Source organism: Copidosoma floridanum, unplaced genomic scaffold, assembly GCF_036245765.1.
Source record: "Copidosoma floridanum isolate Cflo_tuat_1 unplaced genomic scaffold, Cflo_Japanese_pri ptg000014l, whole genome shotgun sequence".
In the NCBI taxonomy this organism is placed as follows: domain Eukaryota; kingdom Metazoa; phylum Arthropoda; class Insecta; order Hymenoptera; family Encyrtidae; genus Copidosoma; species Copidosoma floridanum.
The window spans coordinates 8,009,695-8,021,763 of NW_028321891.1; the positions used below are offsets into that span (position 1 = coordinate 8,009,695).

The following is a 12,069-nucleotide window of genomic DNA, read 5'->3' on the forward strand; positions in this document are numbered from 1 at the left end:
AACCATCTGTCATTTCATACGATGTGTTTACCTGGAAAACAATGCCCGAGTGCGCGGTGGAATTTCCATCCTCCGAATGGAACATGGCAAACAGGGCGTCCAAAATGTCCTGGAGGAACTTGACGAGCTCCTCGCCGTCGAGTCGTAAAACGCGACTGAGAGCCTCCGAGATTTTTTCCGGGTGCGTCTTCCATTGCAGTAGACTCAGGAGGTCGACGTTTTGTGTTAGCTTCGTGCTGCAGAGCAACGTCTGAATGAACACGGCTTCTTTTGGCGAACGGGTGAACGGTCCGATGCCTGTAATCAAAGAAGATACCGATACTCTTTTATCGTCATGTGACGACTTTGTACCGCGTATCACGAGTTTCTGCCAAATCGACTGGACAGAGGGACGTTGTCTTGGAAAAAATTGGCCGTCGTAAGAACGCAGATTACCATTTGGTCAACAACTTTCAAGATGGAGGACCAAATTATTTAAATTCATTAACACAAGCCGTTTGACAATTCAAAAGAGTTTTTATTATACTTTGTGACAAGCCTTTTTTGTTTTTTAAACGTTAAAAGATTTCGTACTGTTTTTTCAACCTTTTCAATACTTCGTGTGCTGCAAGGGCTGTTATAGTTCCATTAAAAATAGATGCTATACACACGGACGTAAACTAAGTTGCACTTCAAAAGAGTTTAGCAAAATAGTAATCCAAGTAAACAAAAAAAAAATGAAATAGATAAATTCGAAACACAACTCCCTTACCCGGATAGTTTGGCTCGCGCGCATTGCTCGGCAAGGCAAGATAGCTGAGTGACTCCAGTTTCGCACGTTCCTCGCATTTGTAAACGTAGAGCTCGTGCAGGCCGTCTTGAAGGGTCGCGCCCCCGGCTTCCATTAGCCGTACGAATGCGAACGCCAAGAGCTTCTTGTCGTTCTTCTCCCGAGCTGAGGGCAAGAGACAAACAAGTACGTGTAAGTACATACACTCGTGCGCACACTCGGGAGTCATACAACTGGGACACTCCTTTTGTTACTTCTACCCGTAACGTCAACGTTCGTTTGAAGTAACACTTCAAAGCGGAAGCATGACTTTTTTTTTTTTTTTAATCATTACTCGAATAAATGTTTGTAAAAACAAATACCCCAACTTCAACACATACTCATACCAATAAACAGTTTTATTTTAACATTGTAGAAAATATATAGTTAAAACATTTTTTTTTTTTTTTGAAATCACACAACTGTACGGTGAACTGGACCGTATGCACTTACTGGAGCAGTGCCTAAACTCGAAGCGAACGTGGCTCCCGTAGAACTTGTCGATGGGCACGGCCAGCCGGAGATTCTCAGCCCAGGAGGGACTGTTGTGGTGATAAATGATCAGACTCTGATACTCCGAAGTCCCGTCCGCCCCGGCTGCTCCGAACAGGCAGTCCTCGAGCTGTTGGCCCTCGGCGTCCAGCACCAGTACGGTCACCTATACGTCACACACCAGTATTTTGTGACTCCATACTCACTCAATGACTCTATTTACGATGAACGTATGGTATTATACATATATATATATATATACCTCGATGTTCTTCCCCGTGGATTTTCCGCCGCGTTCAAACTCGCCGCGTTCGAGCTTGAGGTACAGATCGTTGCGCACATCGCCGGGCATGATGACGTCCGAGAAGCCGAGCTTCTTGGTCAGGCAGATGTTTTTAAAGAGCAGGGGGTTCTCGTCACGCACCTGGCACAGTTCGCCGTGCAAAACGCGGAACGACACCACGATCCCGTAGTTGGGCTGCCCAGGCAGCGGGGAGCACTTGTTGTTCCGTATGATTTGCTCGTGCAGCTGGTGAAATTCCTTCTCGTCCCCTTGATACACCTGCGGTTATACGCGAGACGAGGGTTTTCAGGGTTACCTCCTTACTTTATTCACCGTGTCTTATTCTTTAACATTAGCAAATAGTTTTTTTTTTTTTTTGTTTGTTTGAACCGTTTATTTTTTGTATACCGTGTCCTAATTAAATCAATTTATTCTTGTGTATACATACGGGTGGTGGCCATTAATTTTGCGCAGCGTATCCTCCTTATTATACGAAATTTCGAACGAGTTACGGAGGGGGATTCCAAGAAATAATTAAAGATATCGCGCGTGTGCAAGCCCCCAAAGCCCTTTCGCAGCGCCCAAGATGTAATCTGTTCCACAGTTACGGACTGCCTCCGCCACCCTCTCGTGGTTAACGTGAGTTTGCTCATTACGATAAAACTTTTTCCTTTTTTTTTTCATCAAACTTCGCATTCGAACAAGTATAGCGGAGTTACCGCTACTCCAAGTGAAACTGTCTGTGCGTGTCTCAACGCCGAGTGTGTCTAGTTTCTAAGTAAATAAGTAAATGTAAACACGCGAGCTAATAGTATCTCGAGTTATTTTACAGGATGTTGCAAAACTTTAATGACTAAGTTTGTCAGAGATTTAATTTTATATTAATTGTAAAATAGTTCCCATTTGTTTATCGAAATGCACCATTAACAATTTGACCTTTTTGTACAAGTTTTCTTTTACATGTGCGTTTTAAAGAATTTCAATGGTTACTGCATTAATCATTGTATTTGCACCCATGAATAAAACACTAATTGTTAGTTTTCAATAAGTGTAATTTGTAAATTATTAACATGGAAGTTATTTCATTTCGAGGCATATTTTCGATTGAGATTTTTTGACCGGTGACGTTTTTTGCCGAAGATTTTGCTAAAGGTAATGTTTTTCGTTCGGAAGAAAGCAAAAAGGGTGATGTTTTTTATTGGAGATGACTAAAAAGTAACATCAAAAAGTGAAGGGATGTTGTTGAATCGAGACCTGGGCATCATCTCCAAAAGCCCTTCAACTGAAAATAATGAAAGTAGAGGGACTCGGGGCGCACCTTGAAGGTAAGTTCAAGCTCGTCGGTCTGCTCTTGGGTGGCATCGGCCAGCGAAAGGACCCCAACGCCGTGCGGCCTCCTGTAGACCACAGTGCCCGCCTTGTTTTTCCCCGAATCCGAGTACAGCATCCTGCCGCACCTCATGACGTGCGCCACCATGTACAGATCCCGCGTGAGATCCGCGTTCCCGAGATCCGTGAAAATCGTGCAATTGCTGTGCATCTTCTCGACGTAGTTGGAGAAACCCTCCTTGGATATTCGCACGAGGAAACGCTCGCTTATGTACTGGCCGCGTTTGACGTCGTACAGGGAGAAGTAGATCTCGGCGTCCTCGCCGACCGAGTGGCCAAAGTCGCGCATGCAGAAGTACAGGTGGTGCGTGAGGACCTTTCTGTGTTCCTTGCGACGTAAGGTGCCTCGAGCCGAGGCGCCTTGGGAATTTTCAGCGCTTTGGACATGCTGCGAATGGTTGGTAATGGATAGGGGGTAAAGATGCGTTCAATGAGTTTATTAATAATGGAGCAAAGTGCACTTACCACGTGGTAGAGTTCGATCACGGACATGGAGTCGGGGTCCACCATGTGGGCACCTTGACGTGGTACCAAGTCAAGGCCCAGTTTTCTGTAACAAAAATTTGGGGGTTTTTCAAGTATTTCATTTGAAAAAACTATTTTTGTATAATCAAATTTTGGTGATATTATCTTTCGGTTTGGACACATATTTTACAATAAATTATTTATCTATGAATGTTCGCTCATTTGTGCGTCTCAATATGCACAAGTAACATATGTATACATATTATATGTAAGATAAAAATAAAGAGAGCATTTCAACATAGGTTTAAAATTTAACTATTACTTACAACTACGCATGAGAACTAGTCATATTCATCGATGATATATAATGCAATGAGTCGACTAACACGAACGTATTTATGCACATCCATATGTTGTACTGTTTTATGTGCGAATGAATACAATATAAAATTTTAAGTATAACCGAAATACTGCAGCAACATTCGTGCATAATCCGGACCAAAGAATTCGAAATATGGTTAACTTTAGGTTTTATTCCAAACAAATTAAAACAAACGAGACGTAGAAGAGAATACTATTCTACGGCAAACACAGCCCCGACGATGGAATGAAAAAAAAAGATCCTCGCTCCTTTTTTGAAGGATCCGATCGCCTCCTACTGCTCCTATCACCCCGTGCATATACAATTAAGACGTAATCGAGGTACCGTGCGAGCTTTTTTCCTTTTTTTCATGCTATCCCTGCAGGATCCGCCGATCAGAGCCCTTTTACATACCCTCCCCCCCCCTTCTGTTTTTTGGCGTGAGAGAGAAAAAATGACTAGTCAGTTTTTTTCCCTTCGACCGTAGCATGCGAAGGCCGGGGATCGCGTGCACGCGAAAGAGTCACGAAAATGCACAGGTGAGCGAGAGCGGAATAATAGTCGAGGGCGAGACGGGCGATTGAAAGCGGAGAGAAGCCGAAAGGAGCGGAACGAGTGCTGGTTTTTTTAATTGGGTGCGCTGAAATTTATACATATATAATATCCACGGTGGTGCCAGACTTTTTACGGACACTATGAGTACACGCGAGAGTTTGAAAGGATTAAATGCAGTATGTTGAATAATTGTGTTGAATTTAATCACGTGTCGCACATTCGAAGATTTTACGTCCCGATGGAGCTGAAAGGTTGGCTCGACATTGGCTTTGCTGGTGCAATGACGAAATAAATGGGTTTCCTTGCGACGAAATGAAAATGAACTGCTTTTTTTGCACGTTTTCTGTTGGAAAGGATTCAAAGTACTTTGAAACTGGCATTTGTCCATTTTGGGAGAGAAAAAAAAAAATAATCAATAAGTCCTTGTGCTCGCTGTTTCTTCTTTTACTTCTTTGTGATGTAACAATACACTTGTTTTAGCATATTGAGTACAAGTGGACATTTGTTCTCTTATGTTTTATAAAAACCTTAGGACAAAACTACAATCATTTAGTATTAACATTTTATTTGAGTAACTTTAACGAAAGTCGTAGATTTTTCAATCAAAGATATAATTTTCGAGGATTTACACGCAAAAAACCCTTTTCGTTAAAAATTCTCTACTACAAGAGAAAATCCAAGTTTTTGTATTACTTGTTAAAACTTTTCTTGTACTACAGTACTATCAGGAAAGTCATACTAAAGTTACTGGATACCTAAAAGTATGCACTTTATTACCTCTAAGTGTAGGTCCAGACATTACTTCTGTTGGTTAAAAATACTCGAGTACAACGTCAGTTACATATTTTCGCGAGATGAAAAATCGTAGCAGGGACTTTTTAATAAAAAAAATACTTCCGTGTACACGTATTTCAAAGATTCTCAAGCCATTTACATCGACCTAATTAAAATTATAAAATTTTAAATGTCATCTCGTACTCTCTAAATATTTCATACACGCAACTCCACTAATTGGGCTCTCGAAAAAAGGGAAAAAATCCAAATTCTTTTACGATCGGACGACCCGACCAAAAAACATCAGTGGGACGTAAACGACGCCATCCCGACAATTTCATGACCACCCAAAAACCCCGCATTATACATTCGGTGTACGGCCCATTTACGGAATAGCCCGAGAAAACCGAGAGCAAAGGACCTCTCTAATCTACCCAAAACTAAGGATAAATTTCCATCAGCCGAGACGATCTCTGCAGATAACATGATGTCCCATAAAGAGGGAGCGGAGACGGGTGACCGTGACATTCCCGCACGACAGGGATTTGTATACAGTCGCACGGCTGCAGCTCTTACGTTGAAAATTTCTCGGCCATATGCCACTCGGGTGCTTTTTTTTTTTTTTTCTCTCTCCACTGGCTATATATCTCTCGAGGCCATCCTCCCTCTCCATCGCTGGCTACCGTATTCCTCGAGGAATCCTCTTGACCTGGTCGGATTCTAGCTCTGGGGCTTCTACGTGTGGCCCCCGGCAAGTGAGACATTTCTTTCGGAGAACACTAGTCCAGCAGCCTGCAAGCCAAGGATCTTTCGGGTGATGGCTACGCCTTTGACGGCTCTATCGAGTTTTGAGTGTGGAACTCTTTGGACCAACCAACTGTATTAAACGAACAAAATATCGCTTCCAAAGGGTTTTTCCTCATATGCAATACGAATTTAATGATGTACCCTCTTGTATAAGGACGTTATAAACGGCTCGTCCTTCGTAAAGGAACAAAAGATGTTACTTCTTCTTTAGAAGTAGGTACGATCGGATTTGTACTGCACTGCTATAGATCAGAGAGCTGCACGGCACGACAATTATATCACTCTGTCGAATAATAACACCTTTCCTTTGGGATCTTTTTTTCGGGGGGGGGGGGTGTTGACGAGGGTTTCCACGGCCATAATCAGCTTCTCATTTCGTTCGAAACTAATGATCCGGACAACGTATGCGAGCGTGGAAGAAAAGAGGCAGGCAAGACATCATTGCGGCTCTGTCGGCTATTGCGCATATATATGTACCGAAGAGGGAACAAAAGAAGGGAGAATGGAAGGCCCCGAACAAAGGGGGCACCCGCGCTCTCGAGAGGTGCATTTTTTCATCGAACAACAAGCCGCTTTCGTTGCGTATGGTTCTAAGAGGCCTAAGCTGGGCCTTGCGAGCCGAAATGAGGGAGAAAGGGGTGGGGGGGGGGGAACAAAAAAGGAAGCATGACTCGCTATGTGGTGAAGGAGGGAGGGATCGATAGGATTTAAATGAACAAAGGATTGGATCACGCGGGGGTCTTGTGTCGTCGCGCTTTAACGAAATATTCGTTAAATGGGCTGCATGAAAAATGGAATAAAAAACAAACCGTAGGTTTTCCGCTTTAATTGGGGGAGGAAAAATCGCTAGATTGAATATAGATGGGGCTTTCGAGGCGAATCGTGGAATGAAAATGAAAACAATCCTGTGAAAAGCATCTGGATCTTTTAATTCAGTATTTCTATCAATCACTTATAGAAATGGAATTTCACAGTACCTACGTCGTTTATTTGCTAAAGTGTTTTTCACTGTTTCGTGAATTGTATTTTTCTCCGCTTGGCAACAGCTCCATTGATACACGAACTTTTGGAGTTTTCAGAGTAAATTCGTTTTTGCATAGAAGGACGTTTTTGCCATAATGACACTAGCAATTATTAAACAAAAAGAAGAATTTCATCCCAAAAGTATAAAAACAGCCGTGTTTCTTATAATTACCATCAATAAAGTTTAACGTTAAGGGATGACGATGACTTTTAAAAACGAATGGATTTGAAAAAGCCTGACATTAATGAGACATTAATAAGAGTCAATTCCAGCTAATAATCGATCATGTCACGATGGGTAACCAACGGGATTTTTTACTTCATTTTGGATGATTATTGACACGCGATTAGATAATGTCACATGTACATACCATAAACATTTTATCATCATCTGAACATCTGAATCATATACTGATATTCATAAACAAAAAAGAACAAATGGTATTTAAATGGTCAAAATATCTTCGAAATAGTTTCTCATCGGCAACACAAAGCCCTACACATACACACAATCTGTATACAAAAAGGACCCGCAAAGTGACCAAAGAAGGAGTAAGTATAGAAGCACACCAGGTAAGCATAGAAGAAGGAGAAGAAGAAGTGCGAGAGGAAGATGAGCGCAGGGCAGGCACGCATCAGGAGAGTAGAGAGGCAAGAACAAAAGGTGCACGTGGGTCGGGGTCCAGCCGAGGGCGTATTCGATCCTGGAGCCCCCCCCCCCCCGCCCCCATCGTCTTTTGGTCTCCCCCCCCCGAGCGCTTCCTTGGAATGCAGGTGAGCCCCTGACTGCGGCGACGTTGGCGACGACCGAGGAAAGAATTAAGAAAGCCTGGAGTACAGGAGAGGACTTTGGCGCACGGGGACAGGTTCAGGCAAATGTTCGTCGTCGTTCCCACTCCGTTCTCTTCCTTCTCGGCTCATATGCACGTGCGCATGTGTGTGGATAAACACACAGAGTCCAGCCTCCCGTGGCGAGGCCTATGATCCATCCCAAAGATATCGGATGCGTGTGCTTTTCTTCCTTTTCTCCTTCGCGTATCCTCTCTTTCTCTCTATCCTCCGTTGGCATACCGTACACGCACTTGAAGTGTACATAAAATATATGCGCGGTCGAGGCTTTTAAACGTGTGCGGTAGTCGATGGTCCGCCTCGACGTGTATTATACGTGTAGATCCGCGGTATTAAATAGTATATGTGGGTGTTGGTGGCGAAGCCGAACATACGGAACCATCAGCGCGTGGGTGAAATTTTTTACTCCGAGTGCAGGTCCTTGGCGCCCGTGTGGCTTCTTCTTTGCCAGAGTTTTGATCGGGTTACTCCTCGGCTCTCAATTTATCTGCATTTCATGCGTGTATTATACCTGCATATTATGTGGTACTTGATGTGGATTTAACTACCACCTTCCAAGTATAAGTGCCGTTGATTGCTTATGGATAAGCACATTTTGGGGATGTTCAAATGGATATACCAGTACGTTTGTTTCATTTTTCTCATCATGAAAAAAAAAAAGTTGTACCGTAACAAGTGCTGAACAAAAATGTAAAATATTGTAGGTAATTATACAAGAAACTTTGAATTTTTCATGACTCGTGCAAATTTTGAATTTCAAATGACAGATCGTTTTTCAAATATAAAAGGGGTTGTTGTCCTTAGAATGGAGCTTTTTTACACTCTGATTCACTCAACGTGAAAATAAGCTTTCCGAGGACACAGCTTTTAGCAACACTGCCTCGAAAAATCCATAAATTGGTCGAAAGATCCAAAAAATGCAACGTAAAAAGAAGCCATGGGTATGTGGAAAAAAAGCATGTACCCCAAAATAGGAAAAAAAAAAAAAAAACCAAACCCCGCGTTTGAAAAAAAATCAGCACCTAAGAAGAAGAAGAAGAAGAAGAAGAAGAAGCAGTTCTTTCACAAAAGGAAGAAAGTAAGAAGTCAAGCCGAAGCGGCAGCATCGCGAGAGATCTATAAAGGGAAGAGAGAAGAAGTAGAAGTGAGAAAGGGCAGAAATATCAGAGAGAAAGAGAGAGGAGAGGAATTAAGAGAGAGAGAAAGGGGGGGAGAGATCCTGCCCCTGTGTATAGCATGCATCAGGACGAGCGGTCGGCCAGCAACAGCAGCAGGAGAGCGAACCGCTGCCTGATGCTGCTGGGCTGTCGCATCGTCTCGCTCTTACAACCGGCCAGCCAACTACTGGTGTTACTAAACTCCCTTGCCTCTTATTTTTCCTCCATCTCCCTTTCCTCTCTCTCTCTCTCTCTCTCTGACTCTCGTTCTCCTACATACACCCTCGACAGCTATCCCACGCGCTCTGGCTACCAATATCTTGGCCGTACGAGACAGAGGAAAAGGCGAGAGGATAGCCGTTTCCAGGAGGTGCTTTGAAGATACTCAATAAAAAGTACATCTCGGGACCAACAATTTACAATTACTTTGAAAAAAAATGATGTGTACAGTCTGCCGTTAGTCAATCAGGGGTGAAGAATCTCGTATGGTGTTATTAACGATAATTTTTAGAAAGCAGAACAAGTATTATTTCGTTCTATGACTTTAAACAATAAAAAATCTTGTGAATTGAATACAGATTTTTTTTTTTTTTTTTATATATTAAAGTGTACTAACCCATAAAGGTATGTACACAAATATTGAACACAGATAAAAAAATAGAGTAGCAGGTTTTCCTCGGAAACAAATATGGTCTAATACATATACTACTGGCTGTTGATATCCTATAAGTAAGGAAGGGCGTAATAGGCGCGTACGTTTGGTTTCTATTATTACATGGGTGTACCTATGGGTAAACTTTTTTTAATATTAAAACAACTAATGACAGTAGTATGTAAAATGTATTTTATTCACAACCCCATCACCCTGAAACATGACAAAAATGAGATTCATATACATTTTACCATCGTGATTGGAAACTTTGATCCAGACTTTCATTCCAATCCTACAACCTCAAAATCCAAAATACAAAACTCCTACGAGCTTTCAATTTTCAAATCCTACAGATCCGTAACTCTTAAACGTAGTAAAGTAAAGACTTGCAAGTGTTTTAATTCCACAGGTATATATTCGTTTTGATCCTGAAACAATGACGTCCAAAAAAATTTTCCTATTTTTGGCCAACTATAGTCCATACATTTGAGCTATAAATTAATATTTTTTTATGCTTGTACAGTACCTAGTACCTACATAATATATATTCTGGTATTCTCGATTGATTTTTCGCAACCATGAAATATCTTGAACGACTAATCTAACTCTCGCTGACCGTTACTGATTCTTCAATCCATATGGACCATAATCAGTGAGTCTACAAAAAATTCTGTAGTTTTAAATATTTGAATGCTTTACAATGAAAAGAAAAAAAAAAAAAAAAGGTTGAGTTTTCTCTGCCCCAGAGAAGATAGACCTGCAAGTACACAGGTATGCAACGCACATACACTTCGAGGGAGAACACCGTACATGTATTGTACTCGAGAACGTAGAAGGAGAGAGGAATGTATGGGTGTGTAAGTGAGCTTCGCATATACCTATGCTGCTGTTGTATCCGAAGACCAGAGTCACCCGCAAGGGAGTGAGAGGAGGAAAAGTTGGCCGGCCGAGAGATACCACGGAGATATTATATTGCGTGTGTGTGTGTGTGCTCGCTAGTGGACTCATGCGGGAGGAATTTATTATTCCGCGCCACGTCGCTCTTTCTCTCTCACGCTTGTTGTTTTGTTCCTTTTTCTGAGCTTTTTTTTTTTTACTTTTAATTTTTTTTTTAAACGAGCTTTTCGACCATACGAACCTGCTACAGAGGATTATTCAGAAACACTACACGGGGATTTCGGAGTTTTTTTTTTTTTTGTTTTTTTTTTAAGCCCCACGAGTAGTTCAACGCGCGGATTTTCAAATGAATTAATGCACACACTGTTAACACAAGCAGCAGGAAATTAAGTTGATGGAGAGAGAGAGAAAAAAAAATCAATAAAAGTTCGCTTGAGTTTTTAACATAAAAATATTTCAGAGCCAATGAAGAGCGTTTCATCATTTGAGCTCAAAGCTCGCATCCATCGATTGAGCCCATGTTTGGTAAATTATACATTTATCATGTCAAAATTTTAATTTGTTTCCCCTGCAAAACTTTTTCATTATTCTTCACAACATTTGATACTTTACTTCCAATTTTATCTAGTATTGCTTATCCCTGATGTACGCGTACCTAGAAGAAAAAAGAGAGAAAATAAAACCCGCGGATGCATCGAGAGTTTTCAGTTAGTAAGTGAGAAAACTTTTCTTGTTTCAGGACTTTTTGATGGTTGTAAACAACGAGGAGGAAGAGATAATACGCGTATAACACGAAAAGCTTCAATAAAAAGACATAAAGCAAACCTAGACGTGCAACTATTCCTGCAAACCACGTGATTTTTTTGTAAGATTCTTGCATTTGAAATTCATCGTGGGTAGACAGATGACCATTACATACTTGTTTCAAAACTCGTTTATCTTTTTTTTTTCTTCATTAGAAAAATAAACATGTAATTCAGCTTGGATTCATATCTCCGAAAAACGGTAAAGACCCCACTAAAAAAGAGACTCGAAGCAATGTAAAAAAAAAAAAAAAAAAAAATTAAGAAAAAGAAACGAAAAAGTTTTACCATCCGTGAGAAAATACACAAGTTATCTCCACTCGTACACTCTCCCTCTCTATAATATGAAAAAAAAAACTCGGCTCGATGGCACACCTTGATGAGAATAGGAGGAAACGAGGCATAATCACGGCGGTCGGGCGAACAACAGGAGCAGTGTCTCCGAGAGCAACGCTAATAGATACCAAGAGATAGCGGGGGGGGAGAGAAAGAGAAATGCTGGAATGCTGTCCATCATCACCTGAGCGCTCGCGCTTCTTCCTTCCCCACGTTTATTAAGTATTACTATGGGGCGCTCCTGTGGTGTGGAAGTTGAGAAACAACGGAGACGGCCACTACGTAAGTAAGTATGCGGATGGGACTATCGATTCTATCACCGGCGTTTAATATGCTTGCTCATTCGATTACGCGTACACCCATGCGAGCATAAAGAGTTGCTGTGTCAATTTTCTCGACTTCTCGGTGACTCGCTTTC

At 41.6% G+C, this 12,069-nt stretch overlaps 1 protein-coding gene across 1 annotated transcript in view; it reads right to left on the reverse strand.

Moving 5' to 3' along the window:
* Positions 1-12,069, reverse strand: part of spg (dedicator of cytokinesis spg) — a 113,166-nt gene that overhangs the window by 6,876 nt on the left and 94,221 nt on the right. Inside the window, exons 5-10 of the mRNA XM_089591870.1 lie at positions 3,438-3,522; positions 2,902-3,360; positions 1,563-1,862; positions 1,262-1,466; positions 752-934; positions 32-297 (exon numbers count right to left, since the gene is read on the reverse strand). Of these exons, the coding sequence (XP_089447996.1) occupies positions 32-297; positions 752-934; positions 1,262-1,466; positions 1,563-1,862; positions 2,902-3,360; positions 3,438-3,522 (1,498 nt within the window). The remainder of the gene's footprint in view (positions 1-31; positions 298-751; positions 935-1,261; positions 1,467-1,562; positions 1,863-2,901; positions 3,361-3,437; positions 3,523-12,069) is intronic.